The sequence below is a fragment of the Apodemus sylvaticus genome, chromosome 5 (genome assembly GCF_947179515.1).
Source record: "Apodemus sylvaticus chromosome 5, mApoSyl1.1, whole genome shotgun sequence".
NCBI classification, from domain to species: Eukaryota; Metazoa; Chordata; class Mammalia; order Rodentia; family Muridae; genus Apodemus; species Apodemus sylvaticus.
In genome coordinates, this window is record NC_067476.1 from 108559226 (window position 1) to 108575308 (window position 16083).

The 16083-nt window shown below is 46.4% G+C and overlaps 1 protein-coding gene across 1 annotated transcript in view; it reads right to left on the minus strand.

The window, feature by feature from the left end:
- Shc4 (SHC adaptor protein 4) overlaps positions 1-15620 on the minus strand; it is a 90435-nt gene extending 74815 nt beyond the window's left edge. The window contains exon 1 of the mRNA XM_052183480.1: positions 15027-15620. Within this exon, the coding sequence (XP_052039440.1) occupies positions 15027-15620 (594 nt within the window). The remainder of the gene's footprint in view (positions 1-15026) is intronic.
- Positions 15621-16083: the final 463 nt, after the last annotated feature.

A 16083-nucleotide genomic window follows, 5' to 3' on the forward strand; every position in this document is an offset into this window, starting at 1 on the left:
CTATTTCTGTATGTCTGGGTAGCACTGGGGGAATCTTATAACTTCATATAAGCAGCACTGGGCCTCTGGACGTGTAAGTCCCAAGGCTGCTATGGAGTATGATACCAGGCCTGCAACAGCCACAGAGCTGCTTCAGGATTAGGCCAAAGCTCCCTGTGATTGCACTTCCGAAAGGGCATTCTTGCTAGTCAGTCTGTAAAAGGAGACAGTCTTGTGCCTGAGACCGCTCAGCACATAAAGAAGCTAGAAGCCAGGTTTGCTAACCTGAGTCTCCAGGAGAATCCATTCGATAGGAGAAAGCTGATTCTCCTCTAAACCCAACCCCACTTGAAGTCATAAAGCCTTTGCTTTGGAAGCAGGAAGTGACCTGAACAACATCGCCATCCTTGGACTCTAACTGAGCCTGGAACGTTGTCCAGTTTGTCACGTACAGAGTTTGCCATGTACGCACAGAGAGTTCCCAACAGGTCTACCCTACAACTGTGCTCGAGACTTAAATGATGCCCTCTATTAGATCGGTACCTTCAGAATGAATCTCAAATAGGACCTTAGATTCAACTGTACATTTTTTGGTTTGTACTCCTTAGAGGGAGGGAAAAAAAAACTAGCATTTTTTTTAACTGAGGAGAAAGAAAAGATACAAGGAAGTTCTCTGTCTCTTTTTGGTTGGTTGGTTATAGTTGTTTTTGCTTGTCTGTTCGTTGGTTGGTTAGTGGTTTCTGTTTGTGTTTTGTTTTGTTCTTACTGTCCTTTTTGAGGCAGAATCACTATATAACTAACGTTGACCTGGAGCTTCCTAGGTAGGCCAGGCTTGCTTGTACTCACAAAGATCCACCTGCCTCTGCCTTCCAAGTGCTAGGACTAAAGTGTTGCTACTTCCCATCTCTTTTAAAGCCCTGTTAGTGTTACTCATTATGATACTGAGGAACACATTTGTAGAAAGTAAATCAGTGTAAGTAATCAATAGCACAGATGTGTGATAGCTGATCTTCAGCGACACTTTGTAATATCACCCAGGAGATATGTTCTGAATATGTTCTGGGCTTCTCCGTGCAGCTGTTTACAAAGAGCTTAACTGTGAGGGTGCCCACCTGCCACTCAGGCAGCAGTTCCAGGGACTGGGGTCCAGGACGCACTACAAAGGGGGAAGAAGGAACTGAACCCATCTGCTTCCTAACCTTGGACGCAGTGTGACTGGCTGCTTTGTGCCCCTGTCCTCTGCCTCTGCCAGGATGGACCATACTCCCTTTTTTTTTTAATGGTAGGCTCAAGTAAACCCTGCTTCTCTTAAGTCACTTATGTGTGGCATTTTGTCATAGCAATAAAAAGATTAAGTACAACAAAAGGATGATCATATCCAACCCTAGGGCCCAAGCTCATAAAGGAGTCTGGCAGGATAAGAGCCCATCTGAAACTTGACTCCTTTACAGGCAGCTTCTCTCTTTCCCCAAACACCCACACCCCAAACCTATAGTGAGGACCCCTGACTAATAGCATTTGCAAATAAAACAATGGGAACCCTGAGAGGTAGGGGACAGCCTGCTGGCTGTGAGCCAGGCAGTCCTGTAACCCCTGAAGATGGCTCCTTCACAGAGTCATTTCCTCGAACATTCTTCTGAAATATCCTGTCTTCCAGAAAGTCCTCTGATTCTCTGATTGAAGAATTGAGCCAGACAATTCAGCATGACTAAAAGATGACCCTTGTTGGCAATGTTTCTGCGTATTTGGTAAGAGCATCTGAAATCTCTCTGCTTAGCAAATTTTCAGTATCCAATATGAAATTACTAACTTTAGCCCTGTGCTGACTGCTAGAGCTTTAGACCTACCCATCATGCTCACTGCGTACACAGCCCTATATTCAACATTTTTTGAAGTCCACATAAGAAATGTGTCCCCCAGTGTACCCCACATGTACCCAGCTTTAAAACAGCCATTTTCCAGCTTCCTTTCTTGAAACCAGCAGGACAAATGCAGGAAGATGTCAATTACTTAAAAGGGGCTAACTCAGCCAGAAGGTGGGACATTCTGTCTTCACCCTCTTTTTGCTAGACAAATGAGACAACATCTCTGTCATTCAGAGCCCGAGGCCTGTGTCAACAGCTGGAGTGTTGGGGTCAAAGGCGAGCTAACGTACATCACATTATGGGGTAAAGCAGTTTGGGGTTTGGCAAACAGATCAGGAAAAGCAAATTGGTTTTTGCTAAAGGATTATTTTTTGTATTGCTCATATGTACATATATTTTAGGGCTGACCATTTGAGACTGGATAACCGTTTAGAGTGCTCTTCTCTGGGGAAGACTACTTCTTTACGAGACGTTGCAGGATATTTGACCACACTATGAACCCTGAAACTGTGTTATTTACTGGGAAACATGTTTTTAAATTGTGATGTGGCTCAGTCTTAGCACACACCTTTAATCAAAGAGCTTTCAGCTGAATATTGAAAACAGGATTAAGTAAAGTCAACTGTAAATCAAAAGCCGGAACAAGCAACCAGTTAACAGGAAGTGAACATAGGATTATTAAAAAAACATAAAGCATAAGAGGGAGTCAGAAGGATTGATAGACAAGCAGGGCGCAGGAAGTAGAAGGGCGGGACATTGAGTTTGAAGGAGGGCTTTTTGAGAAGGGGTGAGAGAGAGGCATTAGGACCTTATCTGAGGAGGAAGGTCAGCTGGGTGCTGCCTCTGCCTCTCTGAGCTGGCAGGCTTTCGGCCCAGCATCTGGCTCCCAAGTCTTCATTGGTAAAAATCACATGATTGAGATTTTTCCCAGTAAATAACACAGTTTCAGGGTTCATAGTGTGGTCAAATATCCTGCAACGTCTCGTGAAGAAGTAGTCTTCCCCAGAGAAGAGCACTCTAAACGGTTATCCAGTCTCAAATGGTCAGCCCTAAATATATGTACATATGAGCAATACAGAAAATAATCCTTTAGCAAAAACCAATCTGCTTTTCCTGATCTGTTTGCCAAACCCCAAACTGCTTTACCCCATAATGTGATGTACGTTAGCTCACCTTTGACCCCAACACTCCGTCTGTTGACACAGGCCTCGGGCTCTGAATGACGGAGATGTTGTCTCATTTGTCTAGCAAAAGGAAGGTGAAGACAGAATGTCCCACCTTCTAGAAGAGTTAGCCCCTTTTAAGTAATTGACAACAACAGCTAGAAGGTATTACTAATTGCTAACACTGTCCTAATGACAAAAACTGTTGAGTGCAGCTGGTCTTTGCTACTTCATGGGTTCTTTTTCCCACCCTTTATCCCCCTGGCTTCACCCATATCACTAGATAGGAGAGAAAGAATGAGAGAGGAGAGAAAGAGAGAGACAGAGAGAGACAGAGACGGAGAAAGAGAGAGACAGAGAGACAGAGAAAGAGAGAGAGAATCCCTGAATCTATTTTTCCCTTTTGTTTCTTCTTTGAACATAACTACTAAAAAACCACAACCAACATCCCTGAACAACCAACAACCACCCACCACACCTAGCATTTGTGAACCCCAGAAAATTTCCCAGAATTCCAAACATCATACATTCTCAAAATCTGTCTGCAGCTGGCAAAAGCACACCTCTGCTAAAGCAAGAGGCAAACCATAGTCAGGTGTGGACAGTCTGATATCCCCACACCTGTGATTAAAACAAAAGCACAATCTTATAATATTTCTATTATTTTAAAGAAAGCAAAATTGCAGAATTACACCTTAGCCAAATGTTGTAATGTTTACCAAATTCTATGGAGATGTAAAGGGTATCTAGGAGACACAAGGCTATCATTCAGAAAAGCAAAAATCACACTGTGGTGGTGGTAAACACTTTTAATGCCAACACTTTTAATGCCAGTGAGGCAGAGGCAGGAGGATCCCTGAGTTCAAGGCCAGCCTGGTTTACAGTGTGCATTCCAGAACAGCTAGGGCTACACAGAGTAACCCTGTCTCAGAAAAAAACAAAAACAAAATAGATAAAATATTATGGTTATATAAAGAAAAACATAATCATTGCCCTTGCTGATAAGGTGTGCATGTTAGATTTAATTTTTTTAAAGCCACTCTATGAAAATCGGTCAAGGGGCTGGAGAGCTGGCTCAGCAGTTAAGATCATTGACTGCTCTTTCAGAGATCCTAAGTTCAATTCCCAGTAACCCCATGGTGGCTCACAACCATCTGTAATAGGATCTGATGTTCTTTTCTGATGTGTCTGAAGAAAGTATACTCATATAAACAAAATAAATATATTTTTGAAAAAGAAAATGGTCAAAAGCTTGGTAAAAACTACTTTGTGGTGGCAAGTTGTCTTTAAAAATAATGTTAAGTTGGGGGTAGCTAAGACTATTCCAAAATATAATAAACTATGAAGTGGGCTTGAAGGTGTCTGCAAGAGCTTCTTCACTTTAGAGAAATAAGAAGCACAATGAAGCCACAATGCTGAGGGCAGAATTTGCTCAAAGAGAAAGAAGACCACTGTGACTCACTGCACCCCCAGAGTGTCTAAGAAGAGGCCTTCTATCATGCAGCGTTGAGAGACACTCTGTTCCATCACCACTTTGAAATCACCTACAGTCCTTCCATTTAACAGGTCAGTTGTCAGGTAAGGATGGCTGACCAACTAGCCTGATCTGCAAAGCACAACACAGGCAGATGTTCACCCTTCTGCCTGCTACTGGTTACCTCCATCCCAGCTGGGCAACTCTGCCACTCCCAGTTCAACCTGTCTGAAACAGAGCCTCCCTCTTGATCCTTCTACTGTTGGGGTTCCCATGTCTTTCATCTCCTCCACACCAGTGTATGGACTGTGCCTCCTTTACAGGTATGATTCTGTACCAAAAGACTCCAGCAGGAGACTCTTAGCTAAACACTACTTAGCCGAGTAGCAGGATACAGAGTTACTAACAAAGCCAGCAGCCTTCCCTACACAACAATTTCAAAACCACTTGTCACAGAAACAGAAAAAAAAATCTTAAAATTCTTGTGGAACCAAGAGGTGTCTGGGACAACTGGAGCATTTCTGAACAAAAAGAATGATGCAGGGGCCGGGGCTGTGGTGGCGCACGCCTTTGATCCCCACACTCAGGAGGCAGAGGCAGGTGGATTTCTGAGTTCGAGGCCAGCTTGGCCTACAGAGTAAGTTCTAGGACAGTCAAGGCTATACAGAGAAACCCTGTCTCAGAAGAAAAAAATGATACTGGAGGTGTCACCATAGTTGACTTCAAGGTGTGTGTGTGTGTGTGTGTGTGTGTGTATCAGAACCATTAGAATAAAAATAGCTCAGTAATGGCACAAAAACAACCATGTAAATCAGTGGAATGGAAGCTCCAGATATAACCCCCCACAGCTACAGCCATCTAATTTTGACAAAGATGCCAAAAATATACATTGAAGAACAGACAGGTTCTTCAGCAATCAGATCCATATCTCTCACTCCACACAAAGCAAAGACCTTCATGCAAGACCCAGAACTCTGGATCTGTCAGACAGGAAAACATTTCCAGATGTAGGCATAGGCAAGGCCTTTCTGAACAGGCCTCCTTGCTGACATTTGACAGACAGGACCCCATGAGATGCAAAAGCTTTGGCTCAGCAGAGCAAGCAGTTAACTGAATGAAGAGACAGCGCACAGGATGAAAGAAAGCCTTTGTTATATGCAAATGTTATAGGAGGCTAATATCTGGAATATAGACAAGAACTAAGAAAGCTGAACAAGAGCTCAATACTAAGAGTTCATGAACTAGGTCTCAGAGATGGAACACAACCGGCCCATGAACGCATGAAGAGAAAATTAAACCTCACTAGCCTTCAGAGAAAACGCAGACTACGTTTAGAGCCCATCGCACCCCAGTCAGAATGGCAGTCATGAAGAAAACAACAAACACTGGTGAAGATGCAAAAGAAAGGGAGCCTTTATACACTGGGATTCTAAATTTGTCCAGCCTCTGTGGAAATCAGCATGGAGCCTCTGCCAAAAACTAAACTTAGATCTTACATATGACCTGGGGGACACCACTCCTGGGTTTTCACCAAAGGACTCCACCCCAAGTCTGCGCACCATAGAGACGCTTGCACTTCCTGTTTCCTGTCACACAGAGGACAACAGCTAACTTAGGGAACCAACCTAGGGACCCATCAGCAGAGGTACGGGCAGTGCGCTGTGTATGCCCGGTGTGCATGCAGGTCTGTGAGGACCAAGGTCAAGGTCCAGTGTCCTCCTCTCTTGTTCTCTGCCTTATTTTTTGAACCAGCTTCTTTCACTAAACCTAAAACGCTCTGATTGGCTAGGATGACTGACAGAACAGCCTGAGGAATTCACCTGTTTCCCTGCTCCCCAACACACACACACACAAACACACTGGGGTACTAACACTCCCAGCGTTTTGCATAAATTCTAGTGGTTCTCATGCTTGCAAGGAAAGAACTTCACTGCCTGAGCCATCTTCCGGCCTCCCTCCAACGAAGTTTGAATTATACAGTTAATCATTTTCCAATAAATAGCTCAAATAAACTCCTTTCTAATGTGACTGTGACCGTTTTATGTTAACTTGACACAAGCTAAAGTCATCTGAAAAAAATGTGTCCATAAGGTCCAGCTGTAGGGCATTTTTTAAGTAGTTACAGATGTGGTGGGGCCCAACCCATTGTGGATGGTGCTATCTTTGGACTGGTGGCTCTGGGTTCTATAAGAAAGCAGGCTGAGCAAGCCATGGGAAGCAAGTCAATAAAGGAGCACCCCTCCATGGCCTCTGCATCAGCTCCTGCCTCCAGGTCCCTGTCCTCTTTAAGTTCCTGTCCTGACTTCCTCCGGTGATAAACTACAGTGTAGAAATATAAGACAAAGTATTTCCTCTGGAGCTTGCTTTTGGTCATAGTGTTTCCTCGCAGCAATAGTAACCCTGACTAAGACAGTTGCCGAGGAGAAAGATCCGATTTCTAATGTTATCTTTACAGCACATGATCTTTAAGGTTTTTGCTTTATGCCCTGTCTTCCCCTTAGCTAGAGGGAATCTCCAACCTCAGAGTAGGTTTGTGGCCCATAAGTTGTCAAAGCTCCGACTACATTTCCCAGTGAAAATGCCAGTCCCAATAGTGGCAGGACACGAGACTTAGCATACTGTCTTAGTCACTGTTCTATTTCTGTAAAGAGATACCATGATCCAGGGGACTCAGGGTTAGTCTATTATCACCACGGTGGAGGCACAGTGGGAGCATGGCAGCACTCATGGCCCTGGAGTAATAGCTCCAACCTGGTCCAGAGACAGAGAGAAAAAAAAAAAGAGGCTGGGCCTGGGAAGGGCTTAGCAAGGCCACACCTACTCCAACAAAGCCGTGCTTATAAGAGCCTATAGGGGTCTCATTAGCATAGTCAAACAACCTACCACATACACACCAGTCTAGCCTCTCAGTGCCATTTAGCCCAGAGTGTGCCTGAGCTATGGTAAAATCTGCTGCTAGTGTGAGCATACTTGATCTTGCTGAAAGTGCACTTGACCCCTGAGAGACTGGGGGTAGGAGGTAGTGTGGGAAAGGATATGGTTCAGAAAATGTGTGTGTTTGAGAGAGGAGAGAGAAGGTAGAACAGGAGACACAACTTAGGCAGCAGCTTCTCGGAATCCCTAGGTTATTCCTTCTTCACTATTAGCTCCTGACCCACACCCAGGCTCCTTTTCTTTCTGTGATTCAGCACTGTTGGCAGGTTAGGCATCCCAGTGCTTGTCATGGGTACTGTCTGTACACTGAGACATGTTTGACAGTGGCTAAACTAAATCCAGAAGCACTTGCTCCCTCTCGGTTATAACCAAAAACATCTCCACGTATTGCCAAATGGTCTGAGAGGCAAAGTTACCCTGACCCACAACACTCATTTCAGTCAGTCATTTTCCAGTTTTAGGTGTGTAAGAATCCTGCAGAGGGCTTAACAAAATGTGGGTTTCTGGGCCCCTGCCTCAGGTTTCCTCATCCAGGATGTAGGCTAGAAATCTGCATTTTTAACAGATGTAGAAGCTTCCTTGGAAAACTTCTGGAAACAACACAATATAAAGAATCATTAAATAAACAAATGTCCAGCCAGGCGGTGGTGGTGCATGCCTTTAATCCCAGCACTTGGGAGGCAGAGGCAGGCAGATTTGAGTTCAAGGCCAGACTGGTGTACAGAATGAGTTCCAGGGCTACACAGAGAAACCCTGTCTCGGGGCGGGGGGAGGGGAGACAAATTAAAAAAAAAAAAAAAAGATAAACAAATGTCCAACTGGGCAGTGGTAGTGCATACCTTTAATCCCAGCACTTGGGAGGCAGAGGCAGGTGGATTTCTGAGTTCAAGGCCAGCCTGGTCTACAGACTGAGTTCCAGGACAGCCGAAGCTACACAGAGAAACCCTGTCTTGAAAAACCAAAAGCAAAAAAAATTTAAAAAAGATACACAAATGTCTTTACAGTACAGAAGGTTTTTACTCTATTGCTCTGAGGGATCAGAGCAGAGAGCAGAGACTTGAAGAGAAGGTTCCACTAGGGCTAAGGAAGTGGACATGGTCATGTACCAAGGTCAAATGTAGTCTCTCTCTCTCTCTCTCTCTCTCTCTCTCTCTCTCTCACACACACACACACACACACACACACACACACATACCTAGCCTCTAATATACCTACATATACCTAGATCTTTGAATGTCGATCCATCCCCATGACAAGTTTTGCACAAAGCTGTTTTACATTCTTTTCTCAGCTCAGCCTGTCCCTGACCACATGAGAAAGTTTATCAAGTTTAAGCAAAATGTATTTAATAAGTTTATTGCTCCCAAACAACTGATGTACAAAGTAACTTCTGACAGTCAACTCCTTTGTGACTATGGACAGCCTGTTCCAGAAGACTGCCACATCTATATGAGAGAAAAGGCTGTTCCCACAGAGGAGGAGGAAGGGTCCCTCCCTCAGGTGTGTGCCCAAGAACTCTTTGTCTCCCTACATAAAAGAAAGAAGCCCCGTGGCGTTCACTCCAAAAGATACCTCAGCTTGTCTGTCAGGTTTTCTCATTCGGAAAATGAAAGATAAAGGAGTTGGAGATTTCTTCACACAGCCATGCCACAGGCAGTTGTATAAACCTAGCCACCTTTGGGTACAGACAGCCAATGGGGGTGAGTGGGGCTGGATGGAAGGGGTGCAAAGCCACCTTGCCCCATAAGTGAAGTGTGATATGCAGGTATTCTCCTGGTGACTGAACTGTGTTTGGGGAACCACAGTTGGTTCGTCCTTGTAGCGTTGTCTTGAGTGGAAGTTGGGCACAAGAGGGATTCAGGGTCACAAACAGTGTCGAGGACCTCAGCACATTGTGTTAGTCTGCTCCAACATGGACACATGCCACCCCCAAAATGTTCCTTAAACAGAGTACAATGGGCAAAGCCAGTGCTCTGTGGGCCTGCTAAGGTTTGGCTATGGTTTGGCTATGTCCTCAAAGATGGAGGTGCTGAAACCTGTCAGAGTGTGGCTCTGTCAGGAGGTGATGGGGCCTTTGAAAACTATATCCCGGTGGGAGAAGGAGGCAGGGAAGTTGGTCTGTGGGTGCCTTCCCTTGGAAAGCTTTCATAGCACCCCCAGTTAGTTCCCACAAAAGTGAATTGCTATAAAAGAGAAAGCCTGGACTGTAAATCATCCTGGCTTTTTATCTCTCCAATAACCTCTCTCTCACACGTTTTCACCAGGATGCCATCTACCACCTTACAATAAAGTCGAGAGGCCCTCTCCTGAGACTAAACAGATGTGGTGTCTAGTCCTGGACTTGAACCTCCAAAAGTGTGAGTTGAGTCAACCTCTTTTTTTTATAAACTCTCCTGCTATTGGACAATTGTTACAGCAACGGCTAGCACGCCAATGCAGGCTCCCTGCCACTCTTCCACGCATCCGTTTTAATATCTTACTACTATTTTAAGACAAATCACCTATAAAGGTTTTTGTTTTTTATATGAAAATCTTCAGTTTTATCAGAAAATATCTCCACTTCCTTTGTCAATTATATTCTAATTGTATTTGTTAAAAAAAAAAAAGTTTTTGTTTTGATCTTTCAAAAGTACACCCACCATCTTAACCAGGCAGGGTCACCTAACGGGGCACATTTAACAGAAGACATGAATTGGGAGACGTGAGCTGAGGTTAGGAAACTGGAGCGTTACCCAGGTATATGGACTCCAGAACTAAGGAGATGTTTGCTTTGTGGCAAGATGATACTCACAGCTGAGCCTCCATTTGCTCAGGGTCAGGGCTTAGCCTGACTGAGCTGTGTAACTGCTTTGTCCTACTGTCCAGTAGTGTTAACTGGGGAGGTCAAGGGGTGTGTGAGCATCTAAAGAGAAGCCACTTCACACATGCAATGTCCTGCTCCCTCTACCCCACTCCCTAAACCCCACCCCTACCCTTACACCCACCAGCTCCACTCAGGCATAAGAAACCTTTCCTGCCTGTAAGGGCCACACAGCAAGAGACAAGGATCACCCAGTGTGTCCCTGAGGCCATTCCTTCTACTGGCCACCAAGAAGCTACAAATAATGTCCTCCAGGAAGATTTAATAACAGAGATCTTGATAAGAGAGATACATGGAAAGGGAGCCCTGGACTCAAGCTCTAAGACCGAATTTGGTTCCAACTCCTGGTTTTAAACAGGGGCAAATAAAGCTCCTTAGTGTGTGTGTGTGTGTGTGAGAGAGAGAGAGAGAGAAGTGACTCACCCAAGGTCATGTAGTCAGTTAATATCAGAGCCACTGCTTCTAGCTCAGTCCTCTAAAGAGAAAGGAGACCTAGAGCCACTAAACACAGGTCCTGGGAGATGGGAGCACTACCCTTTGTGTAACTGGGAGATGGGAGCACCGTCCTTTGTGTAACTCCTAGTCCTAGGCTCTCCCACAAATACAGAATTGTAAGTTCACGTGGAGTATGGCAGACTATATCCAGTTCAGACAAAGAAGATTCAGAGTGGTAGCTTATTGGCTAATGAACCAGCTACATCCTTAGTCAGGGAACATATTGGGGAAGGAGCAGGCTGTACTCCTTATGCGTATGTTGCAGGAGGAAATTACATTTACAAAGGACAGGAAGAAACCCCTCAACCCATGCACAGCTGCTGAGCACAAGAAGACCAGTGTGAGCGGACATAGAATTAGGATGAGGTCCTCTGATTGGAGCAGGCTTTAAGCCAGCTGTCCCTGTCCATGCAGGAGGTGACTTGGGCATAGGCACCAGGCAGAATGCCGTACAAATAGTGGCAGCAGAGGACACCAAGAACGACTGGCAGCCGTCAGAAGCTGTAAGAGGCGAGGAGGGGTCGCTCTCAGTGATCTTTGGTAGAGCGCTGGCCTTTCTAATCTTTTCCCTTGGGGCTTTTTGACTTCTTTTTTTAAAAAAAAAAATTATTTGCTTTTATTCTATATGTATTTGTGTTTTGTCTGTATGTGTGTCTATGTAAGGACGTTGGATCCATGGTGTTACAGACAGTTGTGAGCTGCTTTGTGGGTGCTGGGAATTGAACACAGCTCCTCTGGAAGTGCAGTCTGTCTCCTTAACCTCTGAGCCATCTCTCCAGACCCCTTTATGATCCTTTAACTCCAGTAAAGTCCTGTTGCATAAGCCACCCAGTTTGTGGCACGTGCCACAGGAGCCCTGGGATGCCAGTCTGGGGCAATACTTAGGAGAAGCTGGGGCAAGTGAGTGACTATAATTGTGCAGATGTGCAGCCTGGCCAGATGTATGAGCTAGCTGTATGAGCTGTTCCTGGGAGAGAGATCTCCTGCATAGCGTGGCCCTTCATCTACCTTGCTCCATGAGGAAGCTTCTATGTCTTGGGGTGGGGAGCTAATGAGAAGAGGAGGAGGTATGAGTGAGGCAAACCTGGATGGGACCCTTGGATCATTCTGGGCACCTTGAAGACCAACGTGAGTGTCTGTTGATGAGTAAAGTACCTTGCAAAGGACTCAGAGTCATGGGATTTTGACTTACTGCCAATACAAAAGTCCCTGTTTCACACTCCCCCCCTCCAGTACTTTACCCATTCCTAGTTTGGGATCTCAAAAAGAACAGGTTGTTAGTAGACCACCGCCCTTGAGAAGCTTCTGAGAGAATCAAAATTTGAGCTTAAACAAATGTTCCTTTAAAAAAAAAAATAAGCAAGCTGGGCGTGGTGGCCCATGCCTATGATCCCAGCACTTGAGAGGCAGAGGCAGGCAGATTTCTGAGTTCGAGGTCAGCCTGGTCTACAGACTGAGTTCCAGGACAGCCAGGACTACACAGAGAAACCCTGTCTTGAAAAACCATAAATTAATTAATTAATAAATAAGCATTTAGGAACCATAGGAAAAATTTGATAGCATTACTAATTCTATATCATAAGACCACAAGAAGAATCACTTTTTACAAAGGTTGCTTAACCCAAAGCCAACTCTAACTTAGGGTAGATGGAAAATGGAGTCCCTGTTGCACTGAAGGAAGACATGATCACAATGTTGATTCTGACCCTAAGGATCCAGCCCTTTCCACCCAAGTGATTGCCTCTCCATTGACTCTGCAGTCACATCCCAGGGCATCACTAACATTTGAAACAGGACACTGACTTACACGGAGACAAGATAATTTCTGATGCTTAGGGTTAGTCTATTTCATTGACCAATGTCCAGCTTCAACAACAGATCCTGCAATGTGATTGGTTCGTGGTATGTGTGGGTCAGACACATGAGTGACTGGGAGTAGACGGCAATAGTCACATATGTGGAAGAGAGGTGGGACATGGGGGCTCCTTTACCTACAGCTAAAGTTGCACCTAAGTCCTCAGGGGCCCATGCCCACTTGTCATTAGGACATCGCTTGGCCCCCCAGCCTGATCTATCACCCCACTCAAGCGCCACATCTTTGCTACTATAAACACAGCACAACTGTGCTGGGTCTTTCTCCATACAATATTTTTCAATGAAAATTAAGAGGCTGGTTCTGCATTTTTAAAAATTAGTTCACGTCCCAATAGAATTCTCAAGGGCAGAATGACAGCCAGCGTGGGATCCTGTGGGGGGAGAGCTTAGAATGGGATAGAGGAGACAGGAGTCCAGATCTCGCTCTGCCTTTTGAGTTGAAAAATTACTCCTCTGGGATTCCTCCGAGACATTTTAACTTGATAAAGTGACAAATGAAACCCTTTTGTCTTTCAAGTTAGGATCTATAAATATTGAGATATTTTAGGTTTTGTGAGAAAAGCAGCTAAAACCAGAGATGCACATCACAATATCATAGCAAAATTGTGAGTTCATTTGGGTTACGGGGTCAGCATTTCTCCTAGAGTAAGTTATTACCGCTGTGAGAAGAGACAGCTGGTGTCCTCATTAAAAACCCAGAAACACTGGTAAGGGTACCTCCCAGAGAAAACAGACATCACCCAGCATTTCACACTTAAAATCATACAATGTGAGTGAGTGTGGGGATGCTGGCAGGGGTACAGGACAGAAGGAAAGGTGGGGCTGAAGGTAGGGAATCTGAGGGCGATAGGCAGGTGCCAAGAGCCCAGGTTTGGGAGTTGCTCCAAACCATAAAGGGTTGGCTCCCTACAGCGTGATAAGTGTGACACATTCCTGGGCTTTCCACAAACACACGCAAGCCTGGCCACAGTGCGGTGCTCCCTGTGGAGGGCAGGAACTGGGCTCCACATGCTTATCTTCCTCAGGGGCGGTAGGCATCGATTTACCAAGTCTGCTCCAAGCCTGTTCTCTCTGCAATCCCTCCAGCAAGCATCCCTCAAGCCTTCTGCAAGCCCGGTGCTGTCAGTGTGCAGCGCAGTCACCCACTCTTCTGCCTTCAGTTCTGACTTTTCAAGCTCAGTCAATGCTGGGCTGATGAGACCTGTAGGCCAGCCCCTCTAGATAGCATTGCTATCTGAGAAGTCAAGTGCAAACTTATGAGTCCCCTTCCCAATTGACCCTTCTGACTCTGGCGTCCGGAGTATCATCCAGGACTTAACTTTGGAAGTTATTCCTCACTCTCCAGTCTTCGCCCTAACTCAGCTACACCCTCCATGAAGAACAGCAAGCATTCTCACTGGCCTCGGGGATTTCTACCTACTTCAGCACAAGTTAAATAAAGCATCAGATGAATTTTTTAAAACCTACATTCACGATACACCTGTGAACCTTGCTCACCAATGTTCTCAGCCTCTTCATTTGGCCCTTGAAGAGCTTTGACAACCTCCCTTTCTTCCCTGTTCTAACTTGCTCAGTCCCTGAGGACTGTGCCAGCCGTCACCTCCACCTCCCCACCCCCTCTCCAGGACAAACCCCAAGCTTCCCTGAAGACCCCACAGTGACTCTGATCCTACTCATGCACCTGTCGTGAATCAACCTTTCTACCATGGACACACCTTCTCATAAATCTCCGAACCCATCTATGTGCCCCTCCCCCACCCCAGGTCCCTGAGTATTCTCACAGTATGCATCCAATGCTGACCATTGCTCTTGTGTAATCGATCACGCATGCGTGAGTTGAGATCTGGGCTCTAAGTGACAGACTCTGAGAAGCTGCAGCTCTAGTTACTCAGATGGACAAACAACATGGAGGCTGACTTTAGACCCGGCACATAGATCATGCCTACCTCCCACTATGTGGGTAAGAGAGCACTAAGGCCAGCTCCGTGGTAACACTCGGGACTTTGCTAAACTTTTCGGAAGTACTTGTTAAATGTCAAATTAAAAAAATAAATAAATAAAGCAAGTCAAATCCCTTTTATACCACATGTCCCAGTTGCCAGAGGTTGCCATCTTATCTGTCTCTATGAGAAGCTATGTCTGTACCAGCAGCTGCCCACGGGCTAGCAAGAGCTCACACACCCTTGGAGCAAAGTGGATCCGACTCTGGTATTTGCCAGATCCCTGTAGGAAATCCCTAAGGTCAACTCTCCCTTCGGTTGATCCAACGGTATGTGGTATGTCTTGTAATCTAGAGGCCAGCCAGGTTAAAACGAAGCCCCAGCAGAGAGAACAGCTGCCCCTCCTGTGAGTGCTCAGGGAGCAGGCCTCAAGGAACTTACCCTCACACAGTAGTTCAGACCGTTCCCCAACAGGTGCTGCAGAGGGGGGCCGTCCTGCTTGTCCTGCTTGCTCCTGGGGCTTGGTTCTCCAGGGCCAGGCAGTGGGCAAGTATCAGGACGCAAGGAGGTGGGCCTGCGTCCCACCTGGTCCGGATCCGGTTCAGATGCAGGCCCAGTCCTATTTAGACTGGTTTCTGGGGACGCTGGACTGCTTGGAGTCTGATCCTGGTTTTCTTGGAGCTTCAACCGGGGTACCTGTTTCGTACCCAAGCAGAAGGTTTTCAGGCTCAGAAAAGTGATAGGGTTGGCTAGCTTCATGCTTGCCATCCGGGGAATCAAGGTGCACAGCGCGGTAGGACTCTCCTGGCTGGGCGCAGTGGCATCTTCAGTCGGCAGGTGAGGGGCCAGGGTTGGGTAGGGAGGCGGCGATGAGCCCTTGTTTCCAACGGAGCCTCCTGGGCTCCCTTCGTCCAAAGACGTGATGGATTCGTTCCGAAAGCGGCTGTACTTGGTCCGGTGAAGCATCCCCAGGTGCCCAAAGAGTCCTACATACACCGTGAGTCCTGCCTGGCTGTCCTGGCTGCGTTCTCGCATAGCCTTGGCAGTGCTGAAACGGGGCACCGCAGCCTCAAGTGCCTCGCAGTCCGGTAGACCCACACCACAGTCACCTCTCACTTCTGCTCTGGCGGTCACCCGCCCGGGTCCCAGGCTGCTCAAGGATGACTGTCCAGGAGGACGCCTCCCCAAGCTCTGTTTGCAGGCCCTTCCAGGCCCTGGCAGAGGTCCCCGGAGCGCGGGGGGGGGGGGGCGGGGGTGTCCTCGCCCCGGAGTCCCGTCCCCCAGGCTGGGGCAGCGGGTGCCACCACGCCTCTAGCCTTAGCAGAAATATTTACTCCCTTTCCCTCTGCACACAGGAACTTTCAAACCTGCTTCCCTCCAGCTCCCACGGGGCGGGGCAGGGACTAGCCCATTAACCCTTTATTTGTTCCCGTGACTGTTCATTTCAAAGGGAAAAATAAAAAAAGCACACAAGAGTCAAAAGCCCTTCTGTATGGGC